General features: G+C 43.8%; 1 protein-coding gene across 1 annotated transcript; it reads right to left on the reverse strand.

Annotated features, from left to right (window-relative positions):
- Window positions 1-1,684: 1,684 nt before the first annotated feature.
- On the reverse strand, window positions 1,685-9,253 carry LOC117649680. The gene is made up of 4 exons (XM_034392640.1): window positions 9,102-9,253; window positions 5,904-6,027; window positions 5,672-5,827; window positions 1,685-2,956 (listed from the first exon to the last, which is right to left on the reverse strand). Exons 1-4 carry the CDS (start codon window positions 9,206-9,208, stop codon window positions 2,294-2,296), a joined length of 1,050 nt encoding a protein of 349 aa, XP_034248531.1. The 5' UTR covers window positions 9,209-9,253; the 3' UTR covers window positions 1,685-2,293.
- Between the last annotated feature and the right edge of the window lie 2,463 nt (window positions 9,254-11,716).

Raw genomic sequence — 11,716 nt, forward strand, 5'->3', positions numbered from 1 at the left:
TTTCGTGTTTAAATGTGTCCTGACGGGTAGAAATTATTTTGAGAATAAGAGTGAAATGACGAAGACCGAAGCACAGTGGGCTAAAACACTCTTTTAGGCGCTCAAAACCTCTTTCTTGAAAATCGTTTAAACGGGCAAACTTTTTCTCCATCGGATAGGAAATTTTCCGCAGATTTCAAATCTGGTCGTATTTTTGTTGTCAGACCAAAACTACGACCACTACAGGCCGTCAAAGTTAAAAATGTCATAATGTGTTATTTTTAGTTAAAAAAAAAAAATGCAACAAAACGCCACAGCGATTTTGACGGCTTTGCATCTAGATTTTGAACCTCCGGTGGTTCCATTTTAAAGAACAAGTATTCCCGTTCAAAATGATACCCGAGTTATCTTCCTGCGATAATTTGAAGGGTGTTGGTGTGCATATAATCGCTTTATTTGAATAATTTTTACTTTAAAAACAAAAGTTTGAGATCTACTATAGAATCAAGCACTATCAAGCAGGTTTCAGCGCTGGAAATTATCAACCTATGTGTCAATTGAAAGGATCAACAGAGAAAACCTGCGCATATTTGCGCAAACAGTAATACACGGCTGTGAAACATTATAAAATTGGCAATTTCCCCGTTTTTGGTAGAAAATGCGTCCCAACGAAGAAAGAATCCAAGCAACCGTGTCTCCATCCCAACCGTCCCTTATCTTTTCACGTGCTATTTGGCTCCTTTTCCCAGCCCCCCCGCCCCTTCTGTACAACTAACCCTCAAGAAATGGCCACCCGGGAGTGCAACAGAATTGATGGGAATGCAGATCTTCTGACTGCAATGTTGTTCCATCTCATCCTGTGATCAGCTCTTTCAGGAAAAAGAAACCTAAAGCCAAGTCTTAAAAAATGTGTGCCACAGTTCTTTCACTTTTAGTTGACCCCTTTGATGACCAGGCTAATGAGCCTGCCATGTCATTGTTCCATGTGTTCTGACATTTCATTATATTTATGGCCGCTATGAAATTTAATGGCGTTAATGAATTTTCAATGCATATTTGTAATGAAAATTCATAATATTTTTAACAGTGAGCCGGTGGATCCTCTACCCTGGGCGGTAGGCAATCCTGCCCGTTCGGCGGGGGCGCCATGTTCGCAGCCCAGCTGAGGGGAGTGATCAGTCCTCAACCTCCTAAGTCCAAGCTGTAAGGGAGGTATAGGTGCGTCCGAGGGGTCGAACCGCAAGTCGATAGGCATTTGTCGAAAAATGAGAGATTAAACAGAAAAAGGTCTGAAGGTCGTGCGACCTTCCAAACATATCGTAATATGCGTATGCGTATCTTTTATCGAATCAGAGTTGGGCTGGTGTTTTAAAAGCAATAACGATAAGGAAATATTCTGGGTTTTGTTTACTCGTTTTCAATTTATTAAAACGTATACATGTGATTTGATAAATGAGATGTGAGTGTACAGTGTAAGACATTTTTTTTTACTTTTTTTGTCATCGTAAAACATTGCTTGAAAAGAAGATTTTGTTTTTCGATTCTACTCAGACACAAACCGGCCAAAAATTTAAAACAATAATGCTTGATTGTCACGCACATACATTCATGTTGACAGGAGAGCCACTGTGGAATTATCAAAGTCTTTTGTCAGTCTTGTTGAGATAATAAATGGATAACCTATTATCTAAATAAAAACTCAAGATTACGCCAAAAATACTATTTATTGCTTACAACAAACACGCCACCACTCACAACTATAAATGCTGTGACTAGAACCTAATTAAACACGAAACTAAACTAACAACCCTACCTAATTTCTAGGTGACCACGGATGGAGTGTTTCAGATTCACCTCTCCACGTCGAGACACTTGTCTGCGTCGAATAGATGCACCGCACCGTCACCTCTTCACACTCATACAAATGCACCCGCTTCACTTGCACTCTTAAAAGCCTACGAAGCATTTGCTTCATAACTACAACGAAAATGAAGGCATTCTAGAATTGCTTCGTATTATGAAGAAATGCTTTGTATTACGAAGGATTTTGCCTCATAATACGAAGAATTTCTTCGTAGATTGTACAATGTCTTCATTTTCTTCGTATTGCAAAGCGACTCTTCGTAGAGTTTTTACTGTGTGGAGTACACCGTTATTATCTAGTTACTCCTCTCTTAGCACCACCACACACGCACCTCTCTCCCTCCCTCCCTCTTCTCGCTCCCACTCCCCCCTCTCTCGCCCCGGCCTCCGCTCCCCGTCGCCACTTCCGCGACTCTCGCGCCTCCGAGGCCGTGTGCCCTTCCCCTTCCCTCTACTCCCAGGCTGGGCTTCTGTACCTAGTCCGGTTCGCGCGGGGCCCTTCCCCGTCCATCTCACCCTCACGCTCTGGCCCCGCGTTTCCTGAATCTAGCTCAGGCCTCAGGCCTACCCCGCACAACAATCTTCTTACTGGTGCGACTTCCTCTAAAACTACATCCTCAGAGGGATCAGAAAAGTTGAGGAAATAGTTCAACTGGGATGCGTCAATTTCGACTGCTGCCCTATACGCGTTATGATTGCTTGTTTGGTTGGCAAGAACTTCTGCGATGTAGTGGTCAATGGCAGCATCCAGGACGGTGTCGCTATCGGCGCTTTGTGTCGCGTTCAAAGCTAGCGCCCCCTCCGCACTTCCAGGCTCTGTCTCCACGGCCGTCTTGTACTTTTTCTTCAAAGTCTTGCTTATTGCCACGTCTGCGCACGCGCGGAATTCTTCTTGTGCACCGCAGCCCGTGGCAGTGGAGCCGTCCTTGCAGATGCCTGGGTTGTTTCCCGTGCGATAGCGCCACTGCAGGACGCAGTGCTTACAGGTTAGGCCAGCTGGGAGACGGTAGCGCATTTCGAAGATTTTTGCCTCCAGGCTCGGGTAGAAACGCGTCGGGTGTGCTTTTAATCCACCTTGATCCGCTCGCTGCAGAACGTGTCTGTGAAGACATTGCTGCAACGACAAAACATTCTGCTTGAAATTTGAATACTGACGCCATTTGATGCTGCATCACGCTTGATAGTCTTGCCAAACCAACGAACTCTTGGAAACTCATCTCCGCGATTTGGATGAAGTTTTTTTTACAATGGTTGGGGTTGTCATGAAAAGATCCCATGTCAAAGGGTTTTGCGATTCTCGCCCCGTTTGGCTATGGTAACATAGCGAAGCTTTCACTTTGGTAAGGATCATATTATTTTCCTTCAAGACGATTTGATTAGTTTCGAGACGATTGCATAAAGTTTTGATGTAGCTTTCTCCTTTTAAGGTGTTTTGTTTTCTCCGAAAAAATGCTGTTTTGAAACTATATCCACTGTGTTTCACAGCTCTTAAAGACAGGGCAGCATCAACGTCCCCACACCGCAGACACAAAAACAGGGGCTTCCACTTAACATCTTTACCGTCAGAGTGGTAGTCCACGTACTTTACCACCATTTCCAGCGTCCCCTCACCTGCTGCCTTTCTCATAATAGCCATCCTGAAGCTAAAATTAATATTGAATTACATTAAAGTCTTAAAGTTTCAAGCAGATAAAGCCTCAATCAAAAACTATTACCTTTCTTGAAGGTACTTTAATGCCTGTTCAACCAGTTCGGCTGGAGTTTGAGAAGCAGACATAAGTTGAACAACTGTCCAAAAATTTACGTAAAGAACCACTGTCGGAAAAAATCTTAAATTTTCAGTGAGTACGGAGAAAAGTACAGAAAACAATATGATTCTGACGAAAGTGAAAACTTTGCTATGTTTTTGTAGCCGAACGGGGTGAGAAATCGCAAAACCCTTTGACATGGGATCTTTTCATAACGACCCGTTCCCCTAAAACAACAAGCTAGGGCCCACCCTTCCGTCGAATCGAGTTGCCAGCTTCGCTGCGCCGGCAACTCGGTTCGACAGGGGGCCGGCCCAGCTTGGCCTGCCGGCGGCCTTTTCTCGGGCCTTCGGCCCTCGCATCAGACCCAACTTGGCCAGTCGAAGGCCCGGGCCTTCGGCCCGCTCGCATCACACACACCGTGAGCGGGTAAAGCAAAGTTATCGATGTACCATCGTGACTAAGGCCCGCCCTTTTATTCACAATATGCAATAGTCCTTACACTTTTTACTCCAACTGTCCTTAGAATATGCCCATTTCTTTTGTCTCTTCGCCCTCATTCCGAAAATACCCATATTTGCAATGCTACTGCAACTCCTTGCAATAGAGGCACAGCAGGAGCGCAAAACGAGTCCGTCGCACTTTTTCCCATAACTCATGAAGGCGGGCTCCTGGACCCCCCTTCCGACCCCTCGTTGAAGAGGTCTTGCCAAGACCTATCCAAAACTTAAGTAAAAATTTTCAGTCGGTCGACCCCCTTTTTTCAAGATCCTGATGTGACTAATAGACGAAGTCGGGCTCCTGGACCCCCTTTCCGACCCCTCGTTGAAAAGGTCTTGCTGAGACCAATCGAAATCTGCAATAAATTTTTTTTAGTCGGTCGACCCCCTTTTTTGAAGATCCTGATCTGGCCAACTTGTAAAAGCGGCCGATGGGGTCGGGACCAGGTCCATTCATCTTGTCTCGTCGCCCCGATTCCAAAAATACCCCTATGTGCCCTGCTAGCACCAATAATGGCGGAAATCCCCCTCCCGCTCATGTAAACCGTGATGCACCTGCAGCAGCCCTTTTGCGACCCGGACGGGATTTGCACCACCGGATTATTTGTTTGGACGGTACTCCTGAAGTACCCTCCAAATCTGGTCCCCCTATTTTTTGAATAGAAGGGCGGGCCAAAAAGGTTCATCCAAATTTCCAAGAGTTAGTTGGTTTGACAGGGAATCGCCCGTAGGTAATGAGGCCTAAGCGGCAAAGTTCCTGCCGCTAGGTGTCACCACTGAGCTAGTCCACTATAAGAAATTCACGGTGCCGGGTGACGGCTTGGTTGGGTGGCGTGAACGTTTCGAATTAGGATGACGCATATAATTCAATATGGGCCAAGAAGACAAATGGGAAAGTTAACTGTGAAATAGCTTTAAGTAAACGAATTCGCTGAAAACAAGTACTCTGCCCGAGCGATTTTTTATAGGAGCCTAGCTCGGTGGTGCCCCTTAGCGGATTAGTTTTTCACTCTCAGGCCTCATTGAAATGGTTATCGCATGAGCTATAACCAGCCATGCACTGCAAATCTAAGTGTTGGACAAGACTTCACTTGTAGGCGTAGAACAGTCTGTCTTACGCTTGCAAGTGCCGACAAGTTGTGTCCGACGCTTTGAAGTGTCGACCTCATAGTGTCCGAAACTTGCAGGTGTCGGTCGACCACAGCATGTCCGACGCTTGGAAGTGTCGGGCTGCACTACATGTTCTTTGCCGAAGAACAAATACTGCCCTGCACACGCAGGTGTCGGACACTGTGTGGTCGACACTTCAAAGCGAAGGACAAACTGGTCTACGCCTACGAGTGCCGACTCGCCCTCTTACACATGGATTTGCAGTGTGAACCAAGGGCAACTATAAGATAAACGTTTCATCCAAATCCATTTTTGGGGATTTAGCAGAAATGATAAAAACATGTTTTTCCACAAATGTTTTTTGTACTTCGTACTTATCACAATAAACGACCGATAAAGGGATGCAACACTAGCAATATGTGCACGGGGATTTGCATTTTCAGTGTTATGGATAAGTTTTGCAGTTCTTACCTGAGTCACTTCCTGTCTGGAGTTGGATGGACAAACCCGAAACTCGAAGTAACCCCAATGGGGAGCTGTGAGGTCTACTTTAATGGTTATTTCGGACCCTGCCAAGTATCTTCGCACCCGCTTGCCTGTGTAAAACTTGCCACCAAATTCGTGCTCCTGTAAAAGCAAAAGCAAAATTTCATTATTTCTCTCGACTTGTGACAGTTTAAAACGTGTGGAACGCAGTACTTACCCTGGGCCCTTCAAAGGGGTCCCCACAAATGCCGCACTTGCCCTTGTGAACTTCCCACTGGTGACCCCGTCCACCACACCAGCCTTGCATATCATTATAATCTGGAGGAGATTTGAAGCCGAATCTAAAGAGGGTCAGAAAGAAATGCTCCATTAGTTGTTTTTTAGACACGAAGTAGCCTTATGTAGTATCCCCCAGGATTCAGCCTCGCTGGGATTTGATCGCGTGCAAGTCGAAACCTCTCTATAGGATTTTGATGAGATTTTGCAGACTGGTAGAATTCTGAGACGTGATTTTAATTCTGGAATATGGTTGAAATCTATACGATAAATTTTGAGAAAATTGCCGTCAAAATCACTGTCTACATAGCAAAGCTCGACTCGTCAACGAAAAAGGAAGAGAGAGGGGGGAGCCGAGCCAAACCCAACCAATAGCATAGCTCCTTTTCGCTTGTGTACAGGTTACCCCATAAACGGTCGCTTCTTTGAAAAAGGACCTAGGAATAAAAAAATACGATTTCAAGAAATCCTAGGAGTCACGAAGACAATTTGATTATTGTGTAAGAGTGTAGAGGAAGAAAAGAAGTGGTGTTGTGAAGTTGTGGCTACCAATAGCAGTGGTACCAGTGTGGTCGATGTGCTACCCGTCGAAATTTAAACTTGACAATAAATATAAATCAAAATGCTGGTAAATCCAAAAAATTCCAATGCTGTATTCCGCAGTGTTCTGACAATGTAACATCTTTAAAGTCCATCATTATTAAAATGTTCTTAGCAGAAAGAAGGCAGTAAATTAATTTTCACGGGTTGGCAACTAGTTTCTCGGCGTCTGCGCCCTTGCGAAAATCGCGAAGCTGAAAGCACCAGCAGTCGCGCATTAAAACTGCCCCTCCATTGTTGCTGACGTTGAATTGTTTGGCTTGTTTCAAAAGACTATGGTTCTCTAGTCGTGTTTTCTTCAATTCTGTGTAATAGTTCAAGTCTTGTTCAAGGAACATGAGCACTGCAAGTCGCGAGGTGGAGCGAAGTTGTTCTAGTGCTAACTGAATCACAACAACAAAATTGTCTTATTGACAGAAAAAAGTAATATTTGAGAAACCTAATGTCAGAAAAAAAGAACTTTTGTTTTGCTATTTTTCTGTGAATATTTTTTTAGAAAGTTATCACATAAAAATTGAAAATTTGATTTATATGAATTTTCATAAGCAGGAAACAAAGAAAAATCAAGAAAGAGTGCAAAATTAATACAGATTTCAAATGCTACAGTTGGTTAAACTGTCAAACAGGTTGCAAACCTACTGCGCATGTCCAAAAACACTCCGATCAAGAAGTATTATTGGATAGTTCTACCCGAAAAACTGCGCTCGAACCGACACCAATTCTATTGTTGCATCTTGTCTACCTGCAGTCAAAGAAATTTTTCATTTCGAACGTGCTGTTTCAGCTTTTGGAGTAAGCTGTACAGACCCAAAAAGAAGCTTGGCTATTGGTCCGCCCCGGCTCGGCTCCCCCCACTCCCTTTTTTTCCTTTGACGAGTCGAGTTTTGCCATGGAAACGGTGATTTTGACAGCTAATTTCTCAACATTGGCCACCAACTTTTTAACCAGATTTCAGCATGAGAATCAGCGTTCAAAGTTCTACAAGTCTGCAAAGTCTCATTAAAATCGTATAGAAAATTTCCGAAATGCATAAAGGGCCACACAAATTGAATCTCGGGCCGGCTGAATCCTGGGTATAATAAAAGGCTACTTCGTGCCTAAAACCTTTCTGCGACCGTGATAGAACAGATGTAACAATAGCACAAGAGGGTTTTTTGGACGCAGTCTTTTCATTGGCACTGCCTGATAAAAAATTTTGATGGGAATGTCTTTGCTCATGCGCGAAACATTACATGACATTATATCTGAATGTATTTTGAGGACACATGTTGAAGAAAAGATTTAAAACTATTGAAAGAATAGAACAATTTTTTCATTTATCAACATATTTTTGAATCAATTAAACAAAATTATTATTGTTTGATTTATTTTATAGGGAAGCTCTAGTTTTTGTTCTACTTGTTTACTTCCCATTCAGTAAGCACCATGACCACATCGCTCCACCTCGCGACTTTCAGTGCTCATGTTCCTCGAACAAGACTCACCCGCGATTCGAAACCATCCCTCCTGAGTTTATTAAGTTTGCCTAACCCACCGTCGTGGTGGTGTTACGTTGTGAGTGAGAACTATTACACAGAATTGAAGAAAACATGACTAGAGAACCGTAGCCTTTTGAAACAAGCCAAACAATTCAACGTCAGCAACAATGGAGGGGCAGTTATAATGCGCGACTACTCGTGTTTTCGGCTTCGCTATTTTCGCAAGGGCGCAGACGCCGAGAAGATTGTTGCCAACCCGCGAAAATTAATTTACTGCCTCCTTTATCCCCCACGAACATTTTAATAATGATTGACTTCAAAGATGTTCCACTGTGGAATAAATTAGCATTCGAATTTTACGGTATTTTGATTTCTTTTTGTTGCCAAGTTTAAATTTTGACGGGTGGCACATCGCACTCATAAAAGCCTACGAAGCATTTGCTTCATAACTGCAAAGAAAATGAAGGCATTGTGGAATTGCTTCGTATTACGAAGGATTTTGCTTCATAATACGAAGCATTTCTTCGTAGATTTTACAATGCCTTTATTTTCTTCGTGTTAAGAAGCGACTCTTCGCAGACTTTTAACTGTGCGACCACATTGGTACCACTGCCATTCGTGGTGAGGCGACTCAAGGCGGTACAAAACCGAAGGCAAGCGCCTAAAGGCGGTAAGTTTCAGAGCACCCCTGAATAAGAGTGCAGGTGAGGCGACCTACACTGGTAGTCTGGTAGCCAACGAATGTGACGCCATATTCGTTGGAGTGTGAATTTTGTCACGTTCGTTTGAACGTGACTCGGCCGTTAAAGTAGGGTGTCACATGCGTTTGAATGTGTATCAACATTCAAACGAATGTGACAAATTTCACATTCGAACGAATATGACGTCACATCGTTGGTTACCAATGTAGGCGCGGATTGTAAGTAACTGGCGCAGCATCGCGAAGCTTGCCACGATAAGACTCGGTCTGTCGGGCACCTGCATTGTTCTCATTAACAGTCATCAAACGAACAACACCGCAAACTCATGTGTTCCAAGTGGCGATTATGTGCGATGCATACCTCCAGGCGGACGCTCTACTGGGCGGGTCGATGAGTCTGCCATGGCCAGCGGCGGGCCTCACAACACTGCCGAGCGCCAGCAACACCAAGACGAGCAGAGGCACCATGGCAAACAGCTTTCTACAGCGGCTGCCGACGATCTGCTGTGACGACGCCGGTATCGGCGTATTTATTTCCAAGCCCACTCCGCCGAACGCACGTCCTATCAGCTGCCCATCCTCGCCGCTGCCAACGGCCGCCACGCAGCAAGGGCTGCTAGAAATGTCCCCTCTACAACTGCAACACGCTTAAAGCCTTACGGAGTGTTTTGAGCATACATTAGAAACTGATTTGTTATACGAAGAAATAGTTCGTAAATTACACAGAGTGAGGCATTTTTTTTAAGAAGTCCGATCGTGGAACACGACCGATGCCGATTTCCTCCATTTTTTGGTAAAAGGTAGTCCTTGTGGGTCTAAGAAAGGCCACAAATTTTTTGAGCCGAAATATGCACCGTTTAGATTCTATGAGCAATTTTCGTTTTCTCTGACAACTTTTCACATAATATGGCCAAAATTGAAAAATCACCTTTCTGAGGCCTCTATGCACTCGATTGAGCTCAAAATATGGTATCGTATGTAAAATCACGCGAGGAACACAAATCCGGTGCCCGTTTGTTGATAGGACAACCCAAACAGATGTTATGACTGTTTTTCAGGTTTTGTAGTGGTTTTTACTTTTCTTGGGGTTTTGGTGTTCGGCATCGATTTTCGCCAATCCGATGAGTGGATTTTATAGATAAAGGACCAATCTATCATATTACGAGATAAAAAGTTTGTGTACGCCGCGTGAAAAGCAGTGGCGCTGCAAAAATTGAAAAACCGTCATTTCTGGGTAGTTTTAGATCAGATAAGCCACCTTTCGCGTGACCGTCTCGGCCTCATAGTCAGTCTAAATATTGTCCCAAGTGATGTCAGAGTTGGTGTGAAATTTCACCGCTGTAGCTCAAGAAGTTTGGAAATGGCAGCTTTCTAAAGTTTTGCAATCACGTAAGGCATTTACTTTAAGTAGAATTGCGGTAAATGTGAAGACTTGTCACAGATCGGGTAATAAATGAGATAGATGAGTGCGTCAAAGTTCTCTAAGCGTAATTTTGGACAAGGAATCCGATTTTGCCGGTACGGAGACCCTAGGCAAACTCTGAAGTCGGAAAAAAGACCATTTTTATGTGGTTTGCACGAAAACGTAGTTTTAGAGTACACCTAGGGTCTCCGTACCGGCAAAATCGGATTCCTTGTCCAAAATTACGCTTAGAGAACTTTGACGCACTCATCTATCTCATTTATTACCGGATCTGTGACAAGTCTTCACATTTACCGCAATTCTACTTAAAGTAAATGCCTTACGTGATTGCAAAACTTTAGAAAGCTGCCATTTCCAAACTACTTGAGCTACAGCGGTGAAATTTCACACCAACTCTGACATCACTTGGGACAATATTTAGACTGACTATGGGGCCGAGACGGTCACGCGAAAGGTGGCTTATCTGATCTAAAACTACCCAGAAATGACGGTTTCTCAATTTTTGCAGCGCCACTGCTTTTCACGCGGCGTACACAAACTTTTTATCTCGTAGTATGATAGATTGGTCCTTTATCTATAAAATCCACTCATCGGATTGGTGAAAATCGATGCCGAACACCAAAACCCCAAGAAAAGTAAAAACCACTACAAAACCTGAAAAACAGTCATAACATCTGTTGGAGTTGTCCTATCAACAAACGGGCACCGGATTCGTGTTCCTCGCGTGATTTTACATAAGATTCCACATTTTGAGCTCAATCGAGTGCATAGAGGCCTCAGAAAGGTGATTTTTCAATTTTGGCCATATTATGTGAAAAGTTGTCAGAGAAAACGAAAATTGCCCATAGAATCTGAACGGTGCATATTTCGGCCCAAAAAATTTGTGGCCTTTCTTAGACCCACAAGGACTACCTTTGACCAAAAAATGGAGGAAATCGGCATCGGTCGTGTTCCACGATCGGACTTCTTAAAAAAAATGCCTCTATGTTCTTTGTAATCTTATGTATGCTCAAAATACTTCGTTATAACAAGCTGTTTTCCTTTGTAAAGTTTTCTCAGTGTAGTTTATCAATCGAAGCTTTACAAAATACGCGCACATTTTAGGTTCGTTTGTAGTATTTCAATACTAGTGGGAAATGCAAATTGAAACGTCCTTGTAGAACACTTTTTTCACGGGTCGATACAAATTAAATTTTGCGTTGCCAATGTTGTGCTAGTGCAGAACGATAAACAAATGTTAATGAGCTACGAAAAGTGGCCGCGCCGCCGCCGGCGAAAATTTACGGCGCGCCGCCGCCGATGATCTTACCGATAACCCGACTTGAACTATCTCAAATATCCACATTTAATCTGCAGCGAGCGCCCAGGGATGGGCAATCCAACAGGCACGTTGTCCGCCGCGAACAACTGAACTTATTGTCGTGTTTAAACTGCTAAATTTTTGCGTTTGTGACGAAACTGTTCAGTCCGACTTGAAGAAATGGTCGCAGCTTTAAGTTGAAAAATAGCTCGAATTCAGGTCGACCACGCCGCCCGTGTCCCGCCGCCACCGC

Source organism: Thrips palmi, unplaced genomic scaffold (assembly GCF_012932325.1).
Source record: "Thrips palmi isolate BJ-2018 unplaced genomic scaffold, TpBJ-2018v1 HiC_scaffold_4, whole genome shotgun sequence".
Lineage (NCBI taxonomy): Eukaryota > Metazoa > Arthropoda > Insecta > Thysanoptera > Thripidae > Thrips > Thrips palmi.